Raw genomic sequence first — 24,757 nt, forward strand, 5'->3', positions numbered from 1 at the left:
GCCATAGTGAATGATGCTAAATTATAATTTAAATAATTTTGTGCTTTTCCTTATAGGAGAAAGAAACTGGTTCCTTTAGTGAATATATATATGTAGAGCCAGTTTTCTTCCCTCATTTTTTCTAAGCTGTGTTAAAAAGAGGCAATTGTGGATGAAAATTTGATAGTTCAGCCTGAAAAATACGTTTGAAATGCCCTTAATTATCTTGATTGTGCTTGCAACTGTTAATAGAAATTCTTTAGCAATTATAATGGGAAATAGTTGTATTTTCTGTAAGGGATTTTCAAAATTTCTTGGACAATAATAGCATTAAGAAAAGAAGATCTGCAAATAATTGATGTTAAATATCCATCGTTTCTTGGTCATGTTTTGTATATTTATTTGTTGTGGTACGTACCTGTTGTTCTAATGTTGGTTTAATCCTCTGTGTGTAAAATTTATGTGCGTAACATTAAATCTGAAGGAGGAAGCTTGATTGCCAAAAGATAATTTAGTAAATATGTTTTTTTTCAGATACCTTTTGATACATAATCCGACAGAACAGGAGCGATTTTCAGTGGTTTCCATCAATGTGAATTCACCCAGAGTCAAATTACTGTCTCCTTTGGGAAAACCTGTTACTGTCCAGATTAGTGCTGTTTGGGATGGAGCAACTACAGTATCACATGAAGCTTATCAGGTACTCCACTTTAAGTAAAAAGCATTAAAATATGTTTTTTGATAGATAGTGTAGCTTCATAGTTGAAGAAAATGGAAAGTGTACTTCATATACTGGCAATTCTGTTCTCTGTAGACAATACTATTAATTCAGTCACTTTAAGTAAAAAACAAAAGACCAAATAAAACCCAAAACAAAACAAAAAAAACCCAAAACAACACAAAAACAACAAAAAAACAACAAACAAAAACCTAAAACTCAACATGCATGTGTTTAGCCTTAATGTTTCTTAAACTGATAAGCTGTTAAACTTCTGTGATGTAATTTACTACATTTAAAGGATCAGTTTCAGCTGCGTGACTGGAAAATACTGGATGTGTGTTTTTTTCCCTCACTTTATCAATTGAGCTGCTTCTTCCTTTAAGTGACTATCTGTACACACAGAGACACACTTCTGTATGTTCTCAAGCACTTCAGCTGGAAGGTCTTGTACATGAAATGGCTTCAGCGTTTACATTTAGATGTCCTCTTCCCTTCCAAATACTTAAGCTGGACAGACATCTTCAAGCCCACTTTTTGTTTTTTTGTTTGAAACAAAGAATTCCTAAGAGTTTTTGCGTTGTACATCATTGTAGAAGATTGTCCTCAATGATCACATCACACATCAGAAATTTATATCATTAAATTTTTAATGAAACTGTAATGGTGTATGACTGCAATAGTAACACTGTATTGCTTTCAGCTTGTGTTTTGATTCCTTTTGACATAGGAGCTTTGTTCAGAATAATATTTCTGTGAAGCTAATTCAATAACTGTCTCTCAGTTGTGTTCCAAAGAGATAATATTGTGGTTAAACCTTGCTAAGTAAGCACTTGGTCACTCACTGACTGACCCAGTGGGGTGGAGATAAAAATTGGATGGGTAATGGTGAGAAAGCTCGTGGGTGAAGCTGAAGCTGTGCACACAAGCAAAGCTAAACAAGGAATTAATTCACTGTGTCCCAAGGCTGGGGAGGTGCTCAGCCATTGTCAGCAGAGCAGGGCTCCATCAAATGGAACAGTGACTTGGGAAGACAAGCACCATCACTCCAAACATCCCCCCTTCCTTTTTCTTCTCACAGTTTTTATTGCTGAGCATCATGTCACATGGTCTGGAATATCTCTGGTCAGCTGTCCTGGATGTGTCCCCTCCCACCTCCTTCTGCACCCCCAGCCTCCTCTTTGGTGGAGCAGCAGAAAGGGCCCTGATGCTCTAGCTGAGATATTTATCCCTGTGTTATCAAAGTGGTTAATACTGAAACCAAGCACAAAAAGTGCTGCTATAAAGAAGTTTATCCTAGCCAAAACCAGCACAATAATTAGTACTTACATTACTTGAAGAACGGGAAGTGAAATTACTTGTCTAGACTTCAAATTCTAAAAAAGTTGCATTGGAGATGTACCTTGTATACTACTCTTCTATGCAGATTATAGCTCCTAAAGAAAGAGACTGCAAATGAGACACTTGCTTTAAACTTAGTTATTTAAATTAATGCATTTTTAAATTTAAATTTCAAAATCAATAGATAAGTAGAGTCTGTGTGCACTTGATCCAGTATACATGCATCTTCAATGAAAAGCAAAAATACTCAATACTGCATATCACAACTAACATTCTTAAAAAGATTAAAAAGTGTAATTGCATTAGTATAATGGTAATCTTGATGCTAGGCATATTAGTCATGCAGATATTTTTGTTTGTTAACTCTTTATATTTTTTATGGACTATGGGAAAACTCAGCCATCCTAAAATTATTCAAGCAAAACTAGTTGCTCTGAACATTTATGTTTATATAAAAAGTTGATATTCTGCTAGTTTTAGTAACGGCTACTTATTTGCTCCCAACAGGTGTCTTTTGTGGCACATCTGCCACCTCTTGGGATTGGAGTTTACCAGCTTCTGGAGGATGAGAGTTCAGAAGCAGTTTTAGCTGACTATAACATATATGTAAGGAATAGCAGACAGGAGAAGCCAGATAGAGTTTTCAAGATAAAAGAGATGCAGCATGCTGTGGATAATATAATCTTGGAAAATGCATACATGAAGCTATGGTTTTCTGGAATGTCTGGATTACTAGAGGTATGTTATATTTTATTTCAAAACACTATTTTACTTTTTTGTGCTGTGCTTTATGGAAACCTGACGTGAATCTCTGTCCTTTTAGAAAATAAACAGCAAGGAAGATGGTAAAAATCATCAAATGAAGGTTGAGTTTGCTTGGTATGGAACTACCAGTAACCGAGATAAAAGTGGAGCTTATCTCTTCTTACCAGATGGAGATGCCAAGGTAAACTTTCTGTTTGCAAAGAAATTCTAATCTTGAAGTAACTTAAAGTGTTTGGCAAATACAGATTGGAAGAGCTAGTTGTCCCCAAAACTGAAATAAAAGCTGTGTGGCTAGGCATATTGACATGGGCTATTGAAATGATTGGCAGAAGTTCATACTTCCTAACCCTACATCATAGTAAAATTCAATAGAAATTTGAAAATGTGAAAATCTAGAGAATATTTATGATTTGCCCCCAAAAAATTAAGATGCGATCCTTGCCAGAAATCCAGTGGAATGTGGCCATTTATTATCGATGAAATAAGTTAATTTTTACTTTCTATGATGAAAATGTGTACTGATTCATTTCTACATCTTCACTTGTCTGGTTTTTTTGTTGTGTGGTTTTTTTTTTTTTTTTTGTTGTTTGTTTGTTTTTGTTGTTTTTCTTTTTTGTTTTTTTAATTGTGAATGTGTTACTTCTGGTTCAGAGCTACTTTTTAAGCTGATATTTGCATACTTAGTTTAATATAGTAATTAAGATACTGAGTCCCAATTGATGAATATAAAGACTGTGTAGTAAGAAGCTGTTCTTATTAAGTTCTCTAGGGTTATCTGTATTTTTAGCTGTGTAATTTTTGGATAGCAACAGCATACTCCTATTAGTTTTCAAATTGGAAATTGGGAAATGGCAGCATTCTTACAGTGACTTCATTACCATATGGAGTCTACTACTTCCCTTTTGGAACTGGAAGGGTGGTATTTCAGAAAGCAAAAGATGAAATAATGAACATTTATGAAGCTAGCTAGTTGGCAACATATTTCCTCTGAGTTTCTCTTGTGAAAATTCAAGTTACATACATAAGGCAAATGATGAGCTCTATGCTTACCATTTTAGGAAATATACAAGAGTAATCATTCTGCTTTTTGGTGGGAGGGAAAGGTGTTTGGCTTTCTTTCTTTCTGTTTTCTTTTTTCATTTCCTATTTCCCTCTTTTATCTGTGTAAATCAGTCTGGAAGGAAACAGAACAGTTTCCTTTTCTTTTAGCAGTCTTTCCTAGAAGCACATCTTTTGAGGCTGGTGATTTGACAGGTTTGAACTACTTAGTATATTTAGTCCCATAATAATTTACTTCAGATACATTCATCAGGGTTTCCTTATCCTTCATTTTATGTGCCATTTCGTATTTCTTCATTTTACTGTGTTTTTATCTGTGAATACTTGAACAATATCACTTAGGGTTTTTAATTTTTACCTTTCACTATCTGCATGGTCACACTTTAACTAATTTAATTTTATTTTCTAATTCATTTTGCTTTTAAAAATAATCACTAGCAGTTACATAATTTTAACTATACGTTTAAGTAATTCGCTTTATGAAAATATTCTTGACAAATTGAGGCAGCAAAATGGTGTGGTTTAAACAGAAGAGAGTCTGTCACATGTCTGCAAGCACAATTAGAAAAGAAAAATGAAATTAAACTACATTTTAAGTTAACATTAAAAGGGTGCTGTTCGACTTTTGTAACATTTTATACAATAAAAATGAAATTGTTACACTTCTGAAAATTCTGCTTCATTAATATTTTGCTTCACCATAAGGCTCATTTGGCTTGCATTTTAATAACACTAATTAAATTGTCCCACTGGGAATAACACAGTAATTCTATAGTAGTTTCAAAACCAGTTTGAGCTAATGCTTTCTGTCTTAAAAGAAATGCCATCTGTTCAGGGTTCGTACTGTAATGCAGACTGACTAACTTTCTAAGTCCTTGTGTGAATTGGCAATAGGATAGATGGCAGGCAGTTTTCTTGATTTTTGGCTAGGTGTTTTGTTGTTTTGATTTTTTTCTTACCTCCTTTACCCTATGTTTTACAGCAAAATTTTCAAAGAATAATTGCTTTTTATATTGGACTATTTTCCTTTGGTATGAGTAGAGTTATATGTTTTCTTTGCCTTTGTTAACTGATTAGTTTTATGTTTGGTAAGTCTTTTGGTTACTTTATTTTCAGTTCTGCAATACTCAGAAATTATTTTGCTTTGTCTGTTTTAATCATTTGTCTAGCCACAGTGCTGAACTACAACAGTGCAAAGTCCAGAACAGAGGCACAGAGTGGGGGCTCCATCCTGCAGGTCTAGAGAGATAGGACAGTTCCCCTACCATGCCTTTGTTTTTCCTGCAAAATCAAAACAGAAAGCAAGGAAAAAAAGCAAGGGAAAAAGGAAGCATCTTAATTTTTTTAAATGTCAGTGCAGTGTTTGACTGATTGACAGTGTTAATGAAGTTTGGAAGGAAGGGATTTCCTTGGGCCTCACAATTAATATAAATAAAATGTCCTGTTCATGAAGACAAAACATGTTTTTTAACACACTCACTGTGATTTTGTGAAGAATGTCGAACTCATTTTTTCTAGATCAGTGGGAAAAAACCCCACAGTATTCAAACTTTGAAACAGTTAAATGTCTGTATTTTCTTCTGTATATTCAAGACAAGTCAATATGTGATGACTTCTTACTAGCCCTGCTTGTTATCAATAGGGAATAGAGCAAAGCAGTTTTTTCCAAAGCATAGATGCTAAGTGTTTGTGGGATCAATGTGAATAGTTGATTTTTTTGTTTTATAAATAATAGTTTTCAGTATCAAAATGATGGTTTTGGAACACTCAGACTAGGAAATTTTTATTCGCCCTCAGGCAGCTGGTTCTGTGATTCTGTGTATGTACTAGTTCCCACAGGTACTTATGTACTAACAGAATATATAAGAAAACAGATTCATTTTTTCCCTTGCAGGATGTCTAGTGCTAGAGTTGAAATACATGATATTATCTCAGTCTAACCTCAAACCTTGCCAAAGAACGGGCAATCTGCTATTGCAGATTACAGAAACACCTTTTCCTGCAGGCTGTGTCTTGTGATTTTTCTCTTTTAAAATTTTAGACCAATCCAGAACATCTCATGTGTGGTTGAAAACTTTCCCCTGGGCATAGTTTTTTTGGCACGCAGACCAGCAGTGTGCTGCACTACTACTTTCCTGGGCAGACTAAAATGGTTAGGAGTGCTTTACTTGTCCACAAGGGGAAAAGTTAATTGCCCATGCTTTCTGCCTCCAGGCTGCAATATACCATGCAATTTTCTATACAAGCCAGTAAATATTTTGGTGAAGGTGTATCTCCAGTTATTTACACCCTTGGGCACCTGTTTTGATGTTAAGTATTTTAATGTACTGTAGGGGTTCATGAGGTATTATTTTGTTCCAAGTATTTTCCCTTAAAATTCCTAGCTAGCTTCTCCCCAGACCTCCTGCCCACTATCTTTCCAAAAAAAGATTGTCTTATTTCTCTTGAACAGGAGTACAGAAAGATGATTTCTGAACCCTTTGACCCATAGTTCTGTTGGCCTGTTTCTGAAAAATACTGATTTCCAGGCTCAATAGAAGCTGCCTCACTAGGCTGCTGGATCTTGTACAATGGAATTCATTCCACTCGAGCTGAGGGGAACAGACATTACAGCAGCTATTTATTTTAACTCTTTAGAAAGGGGCGTCTTCAGACTAGCCACTGGATATGAAAGCAACATATTTTTATTCCAGTTCAAGGTGTGAGTAATTACAGATTACTTCATGCTGGAAGGTCCTTTAGTCCATGCTTGTTTACAAAGCAGACTTAACACCGAATTGAGACAAGGGTTTTGTCAAATCAGTTTTGCAAATATCATTGTTTGTTCTTGCCACATTGTCTTAGACTTCCACATCAGAAGTACCTTTGTATTTCAGATCCGGGACCAGGATCCTTTCACAGACCTGTGCATCTCACCAAGGATCTTTACAATGATACTAGAATAACTGCATATTCAATGCATAAAGATGTTTTCCTGTGTGAAAGCGAAAGCCTGGTTGATTCAAATGTTTTTGGTGGGCAATTATCTCTTGATAGGTTCTGAACTCCCGGTATTTCTCCTGGTAACCATCAATAAATCAAGTTCTAGGATTAGTGCTTTTCTAAGCACTAAATGTGAATTTGAAGGCTGCCCTGTTCTATCACTGCCATGTTTTTACTTCGTTTTTCCTGCTTGCCCAATAATCAGGGAACATAAGTCATCCTTGAGAACTTGAGTATACATCATATTACCGCTCTTTCTGTAAGAAAGAACTTGTCTGATCCCCAAAACTTCACGATTGCATTTGTAAGCCACCTTCCTCTTTTGTGCCTTTTGTAGCACTGTGACTGAATTGAAGGCTTGCATGTCCTAGCAAAATTAAGAAAAAATATTTTTTAAAAATTGATTCGTTTCAGGCAATATCTGCAAAATAACAGACCCTTTTTCATCAGCCCATCTTTCTGTTTAGTTTGGAGCGGTCTGTAATAAGTTACATTTATCTTCAGAAGAGGAGCTGATTTGGCTACGTGTGCAGCCTGGAGCCTAAGGTGTGTGAATTGAATATTTGTGGCAATATCCCAGAATCTGAGAGCTGATATATCCATCTCATTTCAGCTTTCTGTGTATTTTGATAGCTGTTGTCTATATCATACTCTTGTTTTGTACTAAAAATCTCAATGGAAAAGAGTTCCTGCAAATGGGTTTAGTTTTTTTTTTTTTTTTTTAATTTTTATTTTTTGAAATTACTTCTGGTATTTTTTTTCTAATAAGTGCACAGTCTTTTGTATTCCTGTCACTCACCCAGTATCTCTCCATTTTGCTGGCTAGCTCCAGTAAGAGCGGAGCAAGAAATGCTCTTACAAACAACACAAGACCATAAGATCTGTGTTACTTTGATAACAGAATATATTTGGCAGTCTGCTGTCTATGTAAGTGACATTCTCCTAGGTCACAGGTCTTGTCCTGATGACCTCAGGTTTCTCAGGTCCTTTTCTGAGAGTTCCTTTAGGTGCTGTTTCAGTCTGTCTTTGCTAGCTTGAGTATCTTCATTGAGCTTTGTCCTGCAGGGAGGATTTTGAAGGGTTTGGTTACTCCACCATTTGTTTGGTCATCCTGTTCCTCCTCTGTGGGATTTCTAACTTCTGGAAGCCAGGTAGTCACCGATCAAATTAGTTTGTCTTCTCTGCCTATATGTGATAGAAAAGCAAATATCAGTCTCTTCTGCCAGAAGAGACTACAGTTACAGATATTGTTAGTTTTTCATGGAAATAAGAGGTTCTAACCTACGGTCTGGTCTTCAAATTTCTTTTACCTCAGTGTATTAGCTCATCTGTCTAATATGCACCCTGAACACCATATTCCTTCTGTATTTCTCACCTAGCAAATGGATTTTGCATAACGGATAACCTTTGTCTGTCTGTCTTATTGACAAGATGAGATCCTATGGAAGTATTCCATAATTTTTTCATGTAGATTATCAAGAACTCTAAAGCACTATTTTGAGGTTTTTTATTGGTTAACTGGATAAGATTTTCTGTAGGAAAAAGCCTTTTCTCCCTAAACCAAACAATCTTATCAAAGCATAAGTAACTGTGATTTCCCTTCCCAACTCCTGTACAAAATAAGCCTGTAGCTGATAACTGCAGAGTTGCCTCTTGTAGCTCTGGCAAAGCTTTTATTAAAGAGTATTCTGAAGCTGTAAGAATAAGTATGTGAATAGAAAAGGCAGGCTTTTTGCCTGTGAAAACCCCTTTCAGTTTTTTCTTTTATACAACACTTCTTGAAATCTTTTCTGTTATACATACGGTTATATGCTCAAAGAATATTGGGTATTTACCTGTTCTTGCTCTTCTCTAGTGTGTTTTGTCTGTATATATGTGAGCTTGATCTCTGCTCTTCCTCAAGATGCATTTGTGCTTTGGTGTCATTGCTTCAAGAAAGACCATGCTCTGTCCTTATGGCCTTGCTATATACAGAAGTAAGACAGCCACCCTCTGAAAGCTTTCTGCCTAGATCCCTGTGAATAATGTGTTTTTCAAGCATTTAGGATAAGTTTTTTGTGAGTGAAGTCTTTATTTACAGCTGTTTCCCTATTGAAGTAGTTGCATATGTTGTGTTTTCATTTTTGGCTTGTACACTCTCAGTATTTAATTAATTTTACCTTTGCAGCCATCCATTTATTTCCATTTGGTGCACACAATTTAGTGTGGGATCAATGTCTTTTTTTTAAAAAAGTCACTGCCTAGCCAAGACTAAACACTGTGACTACGTGGAAAGATAGTTTTCTTCATCTCTTTGGTTTGACTGTGAATATGCAAAATTTGCCCTAGTCTGTGGGAGCCATGAGTAGTAAGCCATTGTCCTTATTGATATTTCATAATGATTTCCAGCCCTACCCTGCATTCCAGAGAGTTCACTGGCAACAACTGTGTCTGCTTCTGATGGAGAAAAAGCTTTCGCTTCTCTTTCCAAAGGATGTGCAAACTGATCTACACAGCAGAGTAGGGGAAGCTTCCTTGTGCAGTGTGTACCACTGATGGAGGTAGTCAAACCACATGCACCAAATCTTGAAAGTACAGTATTTAATTAGTGGTTAGCAGTTACAATTTTTCTAGCAAAAGAGCTCAATCCAGATGCAATAACGATACATTCATGTCCTTGTCTATAAACTTTATATCACTTAATCCTCATAAAATACTTGTGAGATGTGTAATGAGACTTAACTAATTTTAGCTGAAAAGAATATAGGACTCTGAAGAGAAGTTGCTGAATTTCAGATTAGGAGTAAATTTTAATCTCCAGTGTTTTAGATCTAGAATGGTTTAAAAACCCACTATTTTAATATTTATTAAATACTTTAATTTATTGACACTACATTTATGAAAAATTTCCAAACTACTCACTCTGACTTTGTTTTATTTTTGTAGCCTTATATTTTTACAGACCCACCTACCATTAGAGTTGCTCATGGAACAATTTTCTCAGAAGTTGTTTGTTTTTTTCACCACGTGACACATACCATGCGGCTGTATAAAGTCCAGGGTAAGAATTGTGAAATTCTGTCTCTCTTGGCAGTCATTTTACATCACAGTGATCTTGGATCCTACCTGCCTTTTTAATGTGTAAATGCATCTCTGTACTAGTGCAGAGTTCATGAGACTCAGGTTGTATTGACTCCAATACACTTTGCACTGTGCACTGTGATTTCTCTCTGAGTGTCGTGCTAGTCATTAAGCTGGTATATTAAAATCAACAGATTTGTTGGAAATACGTCTCCAGACTTTACTGACTCATCTGAATGTTGTAACTAGCTACACATTTTGAAAATCAGAAAAAAAAATTGAAATATCTTAGAGAGAATGTAGGAACATAGTTTCTTTCATAGTTTCACATTTACTGATGGAAGTACAATGTATATCAGTCGTCTTAATAGAGAAATCTGGTTTACTTCACAACTTTAGGCTTTAGTTATTTATTACCACCCTTTGTATGTCCTTTTTCTGCTTGGGAGAGCTCATGACAGAATTGTCTCTATCTGTTGAGAGGCACCAGCACCAACATCAACTTTTTGGCTCTTAGGACATAACATCATACCAGTTTTCCTTTGTTTCCTTCAGTTTTCTTTTTAAGTTGCTTGTTTCTCTACTGTTCAGCTACTGATTTCCAAGTAAACAGTAATTTTAGAAACTCTCTACCCTTTCCTGATGGAATTGGCCCCTGAAAAACTTGATGGAAATGGCCATGGAAAAATATAAAAGAGGGAGGAAATCATGGTGCGATTGTATACAATTATTTTCATAAGGAAGCTCAAGTTAACATGCTTAAGTGTATCTTTCTGTAATTAAGAAACATGCATTCATTATTTATATTTACAGGAATTATTCTGAAATAAAGAAGCACTGATTAATGTTTTCAGTTGAAGGAACTTACATGTTTTGTATTACCGACTTTACTGTAGGAGTCAAAATTGTCTTCATGTTTTTTAAAATCCTATCATATTTGATTATTTTTCCTAAACAACTTCTAAAACAAAGTTATAAGTCTTTGAAAGCCTTGCTTGCTCTTCTCTTTCTTTTAGGTTTCAAAAATAGGAATGACATCATCTGTTTGATTTTTTGTTTGTTTTGTGTTCTATTTTAGTTCTAGTGTATTTCAATCTAGAACTAAAATTGATTCAGATGCTTCATTTTTGTGACATGTGTACATTGAAGGGTGAAGTTGCTGGAGTTGATACATATGCCAAAAGCTCATCAGAATTCAATTCCCACTGATACAGTATTTTTGGATCAAACATTAGCTCACACTCCTTAGGAACACAAGCCAAGAGTTTGCATTCTTTGCTGAACATCCTAAGGAAACACAACATATATTCAAGACATACACATATATATATATATATATATATATATATATATTTGTTTTATGTGACAAATTATTAAAATCATCTTATATGAAAAAAGATACTTTGATGTCAAGAGGTACCAGGTTGCCAAGAATGTGCAGAAAAAGTTACGTTCCTGTGTGAGTTTTAGTGAATTAAATTTCTCAGCAAGGGAAAAAGCCTGAAGAGCCTTTTCTCTTTTTTTGGTAGGAAGAGGTTGTTGTTTTAAAGTGGATTATTCTGTAGTACTCCTTCTTCTTTAATTTGCGATTAAATACCTGGTAGAAGTATTCCAGTTCACAGAAAATGAGTTGTCAGTGAAAATCACTTGCTTGCCAATTCCTAACACTTAAATTTATCTTTCCTTGTGAGTATACTGTCTACTTTTTTCCTTTGGTTTTTATGATAATTTTTAATTCATCACAATGTTTCAATACTTACGCCATTACAAGTGTAAAGTGTACATGGGTAAGTCCTGTACCATGTTTCTACTTGACAAGGAAAAATGATGCAAAATATATTTTAAATATTGTCTATTTGCTCCTTGGTGTTTTTTTTTTTTAATCTAAATTTCTTAAAGTGTTATTTTTCAAAGTTTAAAATTTCATAGCTTTGCATCATTGTTTTACTGAGGTCTATTTCTGGCTTTGTAGGGGAAATTATTTATATAACATTACTTCAATTAAAACAAGATATTTTGAAGTCTTACTAGATATGTACAGTAACAAAGCATGTGGGAAAATCACTATGTGTATAAATGCATTTTGATTTCAAATCAGGATCTCATCTCCTGTTGTAACCTACCTGCCTGCCAGGGTGTAGCAAGACTGATTGTTTGGCTAATCCAGCTGTTAGATAGTACTCCCAACTGCTACATCTTCAGCAATTTTGGGGAAAATAGCTTTTACCACTTTTGGCTTTAAAATTCTGTTGATTTTGGGCAGAAAATACTCTGGGTTGACAGCTCTGTTCAGTAATTGACGACCAAGTGATTTTTTAATTCTGCTGCCATTGGCATCTATTTTTGATATTAGCATGATTTTGTTAATCTTTTTATCAGAAGCTTGCATAATTTATTTCTTCATAGTTTTATTTTTGTATACTCTCAAATTATGCAGTACAAAAATTATGACAGTCTAAATTAAATTAGTGTATTCTTTAACGTACTCATGCTTTTAAATATCTGGAAAAAATACTTGAAATATTTGGAAAATCTATAACTGGGAGCATCAAAAGTGGACCATATAAATCTGCAATTTCCAGACTAGGTTTGGGAAAATAGAAGTAATTATCTGAACGAATTATTTTTCGTTTAGCACTGAAGTTTAATAACCGTTGGTAAATGTTAACATTTGAACAGTTGCTGTACTTCTGCAGGTGGCATTTAGATTTTAAAATAGATGGGGAAACAAATATATATCTGTGTTCTGCTTGGTGCAGTTTTTTTTGCAATCATTAGTCCCATTAGACTACAGAAAGGGTAGAAGTGGTGAGGCTGAATGATGGTATGATTCCACTCCAGACTGTGACTTGAACTGTTTGAAAAGGTCAGGTTATTATTAAAGGTAATTAATTTTCAGTACAAGGCACTGTAGGGAAAAAACCCAACTCGCTGAACAACTTGTCTGAATTTTCAGACACCTAATCCGTCTTTTAATAAATATGAACCTTTTCCCTGTCAGCAAAGTTTTGTGTCCTGCATGTGATTGTATCAGTTCCAATTTCTTAATTCACTGTCCTTAAGGAAGATAGGGGTTTGATTAAAGGAGCTGCTCAAAGTTTGCTGCTCAGTTGAATAGTTCTATTAAGAATCTAGTAACTTCATTCTTGTCTGGGAATGGGGACAGCTGCTTAAGAGTGAAGGGGAGCCAGGTCTTGCTCTAGCATATTTATTTAAAGATAGCACTTAACAGTTGTGTGCTGTACCCTACTGGTTTACTGGAACCCACAGTGGTTCTTGCCATGTATTGCTCCTGTTCCTCTTCAGTGTTCTCTTTCATACTGTCAATTCAATTTGTAGCAAATTAGAAATATTGCTATATCATCTGTGACGTAACTGAACTGTCTTCCAATGTCAATGTCTGATTAGGTATAAGAAAAAACAAAATCTAGATCACTGTGTCCTGGGAGCACAGTCGTTCTTATACATGTAGAAATCACTTTTAGAGATTTTAAATGCATCTTTTTCATGTAGGTTTGGAAGGTCAGTCTCTTGAAGTTTCCAATATTGTGGACATAAGAGGGGAATATAATCGTGAACTTGCAATGAGAATTTCATCCGACATAAACAGTCAAAATAGATTCTATACTGATCTTAATGGATATCAGGTAATTACCATCTTTTAATTGTAAAAGCTTAGGTTTTGACTGTCTAAATGTAAAGACCTTATATTAAACAAACTCACGTGTTAAACTGCACTAATCATTTAAAAGGAGAAATGCTTTTTAAAAATATACCTATTATAAAATTTGATGTAGACTAGACTAAGAAGTAACTGTGTGCTTTTAAGAAGTTTGTTGAATATTCCTTTAAATTATTTTTAAGAGAAGAATTATAATGCAACAAGTTGTGACAAGTCACCATGTACTTAGTTAATTTTATATATGCCTGACTTCTTTTCCTCTGCTTTGTTTGTTTAGTTAAAACCCATTGGATAACACAGTGTATAAGGACCACACCTAGTGAACAGCTGCTTGCTGCTGTATTGGAAATAAATGATGTATTTTTCATGTATTATGCTTTTTCTATTGGTAATCCATCTGAGGAAAGGGCTATTGTCTTAACTTGAACTGTGCAGCACACATAAAAGAGAGAAAAATTGTTTTTCCTTACCCTTCCTTTCTTGCTATTATAGTTTTGCAAATACAGGGAAACCATGACTCCTGAGAAAAAGATGACTGATTTTCCAGTTACTGGTACTACTGCATTTGCTGGAGACAGTGAATATTTAAACGTGAAAATAATTTTAATACAGCTACTCATTTGTTATGTACCATTCAAGAATTTAAACAGCACTTCAATAAGTGCCCATTATAAACCAACAATTCCTTTTCTCCTACCTTAAATCTATTCATTGCTTGCTCTCTAAAGGAGAAATTTTTTTCTCTCGTTTTATAACTTGATTATTCCTTTTTATAGATTCCTTTTTTGTAGGTTCCCTTGATGATCCTGCACAATTTTTTAATATTCTTTGATCTAAAAGTTCACTGAAGCTACCATTTCCAAAGTGGTAATTTTGGCCACAAATCTCAAAAAAGCTAAATAATACAGTTGAGTGAATGCTTTTGTGATGGTTGTTCTTCCAAAGCACATGGGAAAAATGTCTGAAAATGTCTTTGAAATTTAATTGCATAAAAAGAATGTATGTTTTTGAAATTTGTGTTCATATTGCAGATCCAGCCTAGACTGACGATGAGCAAGTTGCCTCTTCAAGCAAATATCTATCCTATGACTACCATGGCTTATATCCAAGAAGTTGGCATTCGTTTGACACTTCATTCAGCTCAGTCTCTAGGTGTTGCAAGCTTGAAAAATGGTAAATATAAGATGAAAGATATGACAAAGGTCTCTCCTTCGTGATATTCTGAAATAGTTCATTCAGAGATTACTGTACTTACCTACAAGCATTTGAAGAGAGGAAATAAGCTTCTCCAACTCTGACAAGTTTTAGAGTATGTATGTAGAGTAGAGTATGTATCCCACATGAGATCCTGTCATCTTCAATGAAAGATCTCTCTCAAACTAGAGGCAGAGGAAAAAGATTGGAAAAAAGAAAGAGCAATAAATTGTCAGAACCAGCTATTTTTCACTGAAGAATTCTGGTGGAATGAAATAACAGAACTAAAGAGTTTATTCTTTTTCATACTGCCCAGGGAGAGGACTTAAGAAGGATGCTGATCATGTTTTTTGTTCTGTTTGTTTTCTTTAGTGTAGACAGCACTAGTCTTAAGGTATATACAGCATAGCCTAACTTGCCTCTCAAGTATAAAAAAGAGCAGCTGTTTTGAAGATTACTGTTAGTGAAATAAAAGATAAATATGACCCTGGGTAAGAGTTAATGTACTTCTGAAGCAAAATGATACCTCACAAATTTAATGGTTAGTTTGACAGAGCTGATGAATATGTTGACAAGAAAGATCAAGTCATATTAAGAATTCCAAAAGAGACACTGTCTTGCTCCTTGGAGCAGAAAAGGGTATGATGAATGGCCTGGCGGACTGGAAATAGAGGACAGTTATTCATTCTATCAGAATGGGGGCAGTATTCAAATTAAGCTAGAGGTAGTGGGCAAAATAAGGTATTTTATAACTAATATGTATAATTCCTTGCTATAATATATGTTGTCAGTTTAAATTTATACGGTTTTGGAAAAGAATGGAAAGAATACTCGGAAGAGAAAGAGTTGATCAGAAACTGCACCAAAACCTACTTCACAATTTCTTTTAAGAAGAATGTCATAAATACTCTGTTATTACAAAAGGTGAATACCATGCTGGATTGGTGGGACTATTAGCAAACCTAATTCACCTTAGGGTAAGGAATTAACACTGACCTATATAGTGATGCTGTACTAAAATCACGGTGGAAAATACCAGCCTTTTCTCCCAAGTCTACCAGATACAAGACCCAAACCACATTTTTTTCATGCCTTCCCTTGCTGGAAACCCAACTCCTATTGGCCTAATCCTGTGAATGACCTTGACACCACCACTGTTGTTAAGCACTCATTAAATGGGTATTAGAGACTAAATTAGTCTGCAAAGGCTGTATTACCTGCTAATAGTGTCTGTATTTGTTCTTTAACAATCTTAGTCTCTGCATCACAAGATAATGCACCATCTAAATCCACAGACACTCCCACTGTCTGCCATCAAATTGGTAAAGTTAAGGGTAGCACTGTTCAACATTTTGCAGTTAAGCATCAGGGGGGAACTGGCCTTCTGTGAGCACTTGTTTCAAATCTCTCAGATGACATTATATGCTTTTCACCTACTCCAGTTAAATAAAAGAGCAACAGATGTATCCCATACCTAACATGACATTGATTTCTTGACCGTTTCACTCCTTGACAAACTGTATCATGTAATTTAGGATACACCAATGTCAAATATTTACTCTGTGCCCACTAAGAAAAAAAAGGAGAATGAATTAATCTGATTTGTTGTCATTAAGTAATATTTCATTAAATTACTAAATTGGCTACCTTGTCCTGAAGGCATGTTGGATTCAAAAAAGAACACAATTGAAGCTGAAGGTTCAATGGTTGCTGAGTGTCATATGTTTCATGGTATTTTTTCTGAAAGTCTTTCAGGAGCTCAGAGGGATCATGGAAAAAAATTAAAAAATCTTACAGTTTAGGCAAGCAAATCTCAGTAGCTGTGTGCCTGTGTGTGAGACACAGGTGTGCCTCAAGGCACAACCCACCATCTGAAAGTTACATGAACAGTACCTTAGTTAAAGATAGGGGGTTTTTGTCTTACTCATTGTCACTGATTTCTGTCCTGGATAAACAAAATGTGTTTGTACTGGAGGGAAGGGAAGAATAAGTATTTGAGAAAATTGGGTATTTGTAGAACACTGAAATATAAAAAAGACTGCCTTAGTAAGCAGCCTTTTCTAGAAGCTTAAATTGTGAACTTCTTCAGGATGCAAACACTTCAGTCTCTCAGTTTTATTTAGGAAACATGTACACTTGTTTGAAGATTCACTGTGCAAAAAACATAACAGCCTTAATTACGTGCCCCAATCTGGTTTCCTTCTGGAGACAGACACTTGAAAAAAATATGAACTTCATTGTCCAGGTTACATGTAATTTAACATCATGCTTAAAGAGTTATTTTGAGTAGCCGTGCTGCAGTTCAGAAAAAACCTCAGAATTTCATGTTCAGTGCTTATCCAGTGCAAAGTTCTTTCCTAGTCCCACAAGTGAAGTTATTCATACAAGAAAGAAGTGATCGTGAGTATTTCTATACCCCTGTTGATACCTTTTATTCCTTCTGGCTTCAAATGTGAAACAAATGAATGGAGTACAAGGTGAAGATACTTCCTTTACAGAAGGTCTCTTATACTTGGGAGTGATTCTTATGTTGGATGTCTGATTGCCAAGTATCCTTGTTGCAAGTAGTAGTCAGTAGTAATAATTTTTCATATTAAACTTTTATTTAAACTCTGAAAGTAAAAATTGCTGGACATTCTGCAGAAAGGCTTGTGACAAATTTTTTGAAGGCTATAAACAGCCACAGTCCAGTGGTATTAACTGTTTTTATAATCAACTCTAACAATAGTGATCAGCCCTTCCAAACTCAAGAGAAATATTATGATTTTTTAAAAATAAGTTAAATTTTAGGGCAGGTTATTTATGTTTAATGGAACACATACCTATTCTTGATACTAGTGTAATCCTCATGTTGCTCTTTCAGGTCAGCTGGAAGTGATCATGGATCGTCGGCTTATGCAGGATGACAACCGTGGCCTTGGACAAGGTGTTCAAGATAACAAGATTACAGCTAATGTCTTCCGACTGCTGTTGGAAAGAAGACATGGAACAGATATGGTAGGATTCACTGTCTGGAAACTTTATGCCAAATAAGATGTAAATATTAATTTCTGTTGCAGCAGCAAAGAAGTCAGTAAAAAAAAAAATTATTTAAGAAATTATTCCGTGAGCTGTAGAACTAAGGAAATGTAGTTTCCAAGGGAGTTTTGTCATCTTGCTTTCATATTCTGATTGTAAAGACTTCATCTCTCACTATTCCTCAAATAAATCCTGCAGTACCTACTTCCTCACTCACACTTTAACATATGAGTGGAGTACCATTGTGGAAGTCTCTTTTTTAATTACTTTTTTACTGAACAACCTCTAAAAAGCTGCTAATTAGTGTGAGTTCTGCTTCTTAACAATGTTAACTGAGTCTAAACAAAGGTTGACAATTTCAGTTGAATGGGTAGAAAAAGAAAACCTCTTAAAACATAATTTTCTCAGAGAATAAGATTCAAATGGAAATATTTAGACACCAGACATAAAAACCTTTTGATTTCATTATGATTCTAGGGAAATTGAGACTATTTTGTTGTAAGTGGGTTTTTTTTTTTATTTGCACATATCTTAGTTTGCCTTTTTGTATCCTAGTCTTTTGAATAACCTCAATTTTCTTTCAGCTCTTTGTATTTTCTCTCTTTTTTAAAAAACAATTTTGAGAAGGACAAAATCAGAAGTACATATTCATACTGAGGCAGTAGAATCATGATGACAGCACTGAGTATATTTTAAAACCATTGCATAGCTAAAGATGAGAAGTTGTATACCAAGCTCCTAATGAATATGCAGATAAATTGGAATTAATTCTGTTTTATAATGGCTATCATTAACCACTGTGAGAGGATGATAATATCAAGCTTAAAGTTAATTTTCACCATTTAATGATTGACAGTTGGGTTTTTTTTCAGGTTGTACATGTCATTATGATTTTCTAGTTCCTCATCATGCACAATGCAGGCTGCATATTAACTGCATTTATCAGTGTCATGTGCAGCTACCCAAGCTAACCTGAGGTCAGCAGCATTCTGACTGTGACAACAAGAAGCATTGCATAGGTTATTCCACCTTTGCAAGAGGAAACCTGCAGAGGGTCTATACTGCCACCAAAAAATTCCTTAGTACCCAGGGTAATTTGTGTTAAAATAGAATGTGGACCTGGTAATTTTTACCTAAGTAAGAATTATTTGACATGGAAATCTATGTTTACATTAGAAAATAATTTGAAACAACAGAAGCAGATCAAATCAGTTGGTGCCATAGTTCTCATAGTGACATTGTGTGCAGTCTTGGTGCTTTCTGTAGAACCATAAAACAACTCAGTAACAGGCACCTCTGGAACTCTTCCAGTCCACTCCCTGCTCAATGCAGTCTATTTTTGTGTCAGAACAGGCATAATCTCAGTGTGTGTGGTCTGCACACACTGAGATTGCTTTGCAAGGTAACACAGTTCCTCCTTGAGTGGGGCTGGCCAAAAGCTCAATTTCAGAACAGCTGCTGCTTCAGACCAAACCACTCCATTGGAAAACATTTCAAAGTTACCTCAGAGTAAAGGCAGCCTAAACAACACAGGGATTTTCTAGTTAGTGCAGTATTCACATGTGTCTCGGCATATATTTGTCCAACTTGTTTGTGATACAAGTCAGGTATCATCTCAGCAAAATAACAGTGTAATTCCCTTTCTTTGTTAAAATCATCTGTCCTACAGATTTGAAAATTTCTGTACAAGTTACTGAGAATCTTTCAGAGAGAAGGGGCGGTTTCCTGCTGCAATCAAAAATTTCTGAGGTGCTTTGGAAACCTGTGTTCCCTCTAACTCTTCATGCTGAGCTTATAATGGTTTTAAATGGCTGCAGAGGACTTTAAAGGCAATTGGTTCTTACACACTCTCAAAGGGACTTCGCAGAAAGTGGAATCAGAACTGTGGGGGAGTAGGCACAGTCCAAGAGGTGCTGATCCAATGTACACAAGCCCCAGGAGCCAAACAAGATGTTTTAAGGAAGCATTTTCTTTCTGTTGTTGTATCTGGAATTCCCCTTTCATATATTTAGAATGTTCTAGAATTTTGTTTTTCAAAACGTGTCTGAACATTCATAACATTTTCTGATTCATGTTACTATTTCAGTGTTAAAGTAAAGGTAGTTCTCTTTCTATTAGACATGCAATCATACTTTTTTTAGCCCAGTTACTCAGAAGGTAGTTGTCATAATAGCTTAAAAATAACCATGTCAGAAAAAATCATGATGAAATTATATGCAGTTTATGTATGTGATCAGCTACAGTGTGACTCATACACTGACCCTGATTTTGTTGTCAAGCCCTATTTTATTATTTAATTTAGGAGCCACTGGAGGAGAAAGTTTTGACCATTTGGCATCTTTGGCATTACAAGCTTTTCCTAATGTATGTTCCAAAACCTTTCATTCTATCTTTTCTCAAAAACAATTTTGAAGAACAGGATGCTTGCTGCTCTTGGTGAAACTTCCCCGTAAAAGGAGAGCATGTGAAGTGTCACATGTCCAGGTCTTTAAAAATAATTAAAATAATTGTGCATCACTGGTGACATTACTGTAGACAGTTTTTGTTATTGTAGTATCTACCAAAAATTTATTTTCATTTATATCTCTAAAATACTTCTTTCCTTCCCCAGCCCCATCCTGAACAGTAAATTTTAATGGCAGAATGTCCTGAAGTGTAAGACTCATATGTGCAGTGGGTGGATAGAGTGAAATTCTTAATAATTCTTCATAAACGTTGATATACTCAGTGTATATTCTAATAGGTTCCCAATCCTAACACTACCTGAGTTTTGGCTCTTGAATTCTAGCTCATCTAATCAGTCATAACTACTCATTCAGATATTGACTCTGAAAAAGACTTCAGGTTGATAGGTTTTGCTGAAGCTTTTTTGGTATTTGTGGGGAAGGAAGAGAATTGGGGGGGAGGTTTGTGTTTATATTTTCTGCTTGGTTGTTGTTGGGATTTTTTTCCCCTAAGATGGATGCTAAAGTTTTATTCACAATGACAGTATTGTTTGTTAAGTGAGCTGAGTTTGTGGTAAGAGCTGAGCAAATCTCATTTCACTTATGTTATACTCGTCTCATTTATTGATAGCTATGTTCCTCAGGCTTCAGATTTTTTTACTGTATTTTGGATATCATTTCTACTTACATCTTTTTATTCTAGATGTAACCAATCCTTCTTATGTTCATTTTCTCCTTGCAAGCATTTTTCAGCTTGAATATCTCTTTGAATCGTCTTCTAAGACTCTTTCTTCAGAATTTTAACCAAGAACTAAATTAATGTCATTTTTAAATTGAAGGGATTAATATTTAGCTGAGAATGAAACTGAATACTGTTTATTAATACTTGTCAAAACACTAAATGTTTCTGTCTTTTTGAAAATACAGGCTACTTTATATTTATTGTAAGTTTTGGAAAAATAATCATTAATCCTCTTTTATTTTCTGAATCCCAGCATGTTATATCAGTATAGAAGTGAAAGAAATAGGATTTATAGGAAGTAGTAATATATTATTTCATCAAAGACGTAGCTGGAGAAAAGATGTCATGCCAGGCAAACACTTCCTTCTTCAGACTCCTATTTCATACCGTCTCTCGACTTAGTTAATTTGTATAACTGGATTTATGGACTAGGCTTGAGCAGAGAGCAGAGGATTCAGTGGCTCAAATGGCTCTTACTTTTGGGTGAGGTTGTTTAGAGGAACAATAATACAGTTAATAAAATCACAAATATATTGGACATAATCAAACTGCCTTTCTTCTACCACATATAACTACTCCTTTTTCTTACTAAATCCCTGTAAGTAGCCACTTTCTCTGAAAATTTATGGTAGTGATATAGCCAGCTATTTTTGTTCTGATTATTGTGTTGATTTTGCATCTTACTGATGTGCTTATTTATAATGCATGTGCATGTTTCTCACTGTAGCTATATATTACACTGTGCATTGCTATGCTACATGTAACCATACTTTAGAAACTTATAATTAACTCATAATTAACTTGATGTTTTAAAAAAGCAGAAACTTGACATTGGTTTAATCATTACAATTTAGATGCTTTTTCAAGCCCATGTGTGACAAGTTCAGATACTCTAATATTAAATTTTTAATTGTAAGTGCCACAGTAAACTCATCAAATATGTATAAAATTGTTTGAGGTTTTTTGGTGGCCACAAAAGAAAAAAAAAGGTCGTTTTCCTCTTGTTTTCACACAAAATACAATGCATCTTCTTTACAGCCTTACCACATATATTTACTAAGGGTAAGTATATGTGGTATAAAACACTAATTTTGTATTTCATTTGAAGAGATATTCAGGTATATGTTACTTTCTAGTTTTGCTTAAAACACTAATTCATTATTTCTCCTACCACTGTATAGTTCATACTGTATTTCATATGGAGGAACTTTGTGTTTACTAATCAAGAATAATGTTTCCATCTCTTATTTATCTACACATACCATCTGTTTTCAGGCAAGCACTGTCATTGTTTTTATGCCAGGACACCTTACAGCGTAATTTCCTTCAATTTTTTTTTTTTTCATGATACAGTGACAAAGATGTGTTGCAGAAAGCCATTAAATAAAGACTGCTTTGTCTGCAAGCTGCATCCCTGTGTTCCTGTTATGAAACATTCTCATCCTGTAACAGGGCAGAAGCTACTTGCAGCTGACTCCTGGGTTGAGCAAACAATACAGAGGACTGGCTTCCTCTGGGTTCTGAACATACAGCTGTGTCTCTTTTGTGTTCTTGTCATGTAATTATGTACACCTCAACAGTGAATTACTTTCCTTGGTTTGGTTTCATCTGTCTCCATTGGCATGTACCTGTCTGCTGGCTCTGGTTAGAAAGAATTTTACCTCAGTATTATGCATAGTGTAAAACCTTGGTCTCTCCGCTTGTAGGTCATATAATTCAAAGGATGAGGGTAGGCCACTTAATTGTCTTTTGTGAGCTTATCTGAGCTAGTACAGTTTGAGGTCTGAAATTTAAACCTTTCTCTATCACCACTTCTAGGAAGGATTAATTCCTGCTGCAAGATGTGACTGTAGGGCAGAATCCTTCCTAAAGAAGGGAGAAAGTGCACAAGTCCAGCCTCTTCTTTTATTCTCAAGTGAAATGACTCTCTGGGAATAACCTCCTTGCACCTGCAAGTTTCCATCAGTAGCAAGAACTTTGCATGAGGGGTAGAATTCCAATGCCTGGAAATTAGCAGGTATCACTGTATATTTTCTGTCCTTACCATCAGTTTTTTAACTACTTCCTCAGTCAAAACTGAGCTCCAGAAAATTTCTGATTGCTATTTTCTACCGTCATTGAGAAGGGGATAAGATCTTGCCAATCTTCTGGGAAAATCTAGCACCAGATCCCTTCCAAAAACCTAGCATGGGTATTTATTTAGGCATTAAGCCTGACCTCCTGTACCATTATTAAATGATATCTAAATAAACTCTAAGAAGAATTAGAATAGAAGAAATAAAACTGGCAGGAAGGCTATAAGAATAAAATATTTTTGTTGCCAAGAAAACATCTCTTGCTGTCTATCTGCTTTTCTGATCACTTTCATCCAGCTGTTGATGGCTGTGTATTTATCAGCCTTAGTAATGTGGTGATGTGCTTATGATCATGGTGATTAGATACTTTCTTTACCATCTGCACTCTTCCATGTACCAGCAAGCAGATGTTCTCCAAATGATCTCTTTATAGAACATGGTTTCTGTCATGGCATTTGATTGAACATTAGCTGTACTAAATGTGGTCACCTAAGAACAGTGATAAGTGGAACAGTGGAGCACTAGCTGCTCCTGAGACCTTGAACGGGAGAAAATTAGATTGTTCCTGGTGTGAAACCCAACAAGATGCAGAGGCAGAAATTGCCTTAGACTAAGAAAATTCTGGATTTTAAATTTTTTTTTTTTTTTTTTTTAAATAAGAGGCTATTTATGGGATGTTTGGTAGAACTGACACAGGAGGGGAAGTAGATGGATTGAGGAGTAACAAGTGGAAAAAGTAGGGGTAAAAGGGGCATAAAAGGCTCTGATGAAGTCCAGTGCTTGACCACCACAGCTCATTCTGGATTGTTATATCTGATTTCTGTGCCATCCAACCTTTTCTGAATCTGCATGAGCCACTAGCCATCTTCTGGTAAGACTAGTCTCTTACTAGAGTAAGAGGTGTGTGTGATGTGTGTGATAGCTATTGGAGAGAGACACACAATTGGACTGAGGGACCAGTACAACTGGCTTCTAGTTGCTGGAAGGCCTGTATTTTCTGTGTGTTCCTGTAAACAGCAAACTACAAGCTAACAGGTTACAGGCCAGCTCCTGGAAGAAGGTGAAGTCTGACCTGGTGAATCATTAGGAAGCCTAAGATCCAGACCTGGATATCAGAAGGGCTTAAAGTCCACACAGTGGTTGTTGAGCGTTCTAGTGAATCATGAATGTCAAGGTCTTGAAGTCCAAACCTGGTCAGTTGGAGGGCACAATCAGGTTTGGATTGTCTGTTCTACTTCTGTTACCCATGCTCTGCTCATAAAGGTTCTGGCAAAAGGGCTGTCTCTGCTCACATGTGGGGATGTCCATGTGTTTCCATATATGCCTAACAGGAATAATGCTCTTGCATGTTCTTGGAGGAACAGAACCATGGCAGGCTCCTATCTATCAACCTGGAATGAGAGGAATCACCTCTTCTAGCAGATGATCAAATTTGGCTCTAGCAGACTGGGAAAACTTCCTCCTGTGGATGCAGATTTCCCTGGGTTTGGTTACCTGCAACAATCCCAGGTTTCTCATCTGCAGTTCTAGTGTCAACTAAGGATTGGTACAGAAAATATGTGGTGATTTTAGTCACTGAGCAAACACCCAGTCTTGTGGATATTTTATGGTGCCTCAGAATTTTCATTTCTTCTATAATCAGCCTCCAGGAGCCCCTTTCAGCTAGTGCAGCAGAAATGCATTTCCAATGGATTTTCA

General features: G+C 35.5%; 1 protein-coding gene across 2 annotated transcripts in view; it reads left to right on the forward strand.

Moving 5' to 3' along the window:
- Positions 1 to 24,757, forward strand: part of MAN2A1 (mannosidase alpha class 2A member 1) — a 106,490-nt gene that overhangs the window by 67,855 nt on the left and 13,878 nt on the right. For both annotated transcript variants that reach the window (XM_041395889.1, XM_041395890.1), the window contains 7 exons: positions 514 to 679; positions 2,546 to 2,776; positions 2,862 to 2,984; positions 9,770 to 9,884; positions 13,418 to 13,551; positions 14,618 to 14,759; positions 17,644 to 17,777. In XM_041395889.1, the coding sequence (XP_041251823.1) occupies positions 514 to 679; positions 2,546 to 2,776; positions 2,862 to 2,984; positions 9,770 to 9,884; positions 13,418 to 13,551; positions 14,618 to 14,759; positions 17,644 to 17,777 (1,045 nt within the window). The remainder of the gene's footprint in view (positions 1 to 513; positions 680 to 2,545; positions 2,777 to 2,861; positions 2,985 to 9,769; positions 9,885 to 13,417; positions 13,552 to 14,617; positions 14,760 to 17,643; positions 17,778 to 24,757) is intronic.

Source organism: Onychostruthus taczanowskii, unplaced genomic scaffold, assembly GCF_017590055.1.
Source record: "Onychostruthus taczanowskii isolate IOZ18803 unplaced genomic scaffold, ASM1759005v1 scaffold120, whole genome shotgun sequence".
NCBI classification, from domain to species: Eukaryota; Metazoa; Chordata; class Aves; order Passeriformes; family Passeridae; genus Onychostruthus; species Onychostruthus taczanowskii.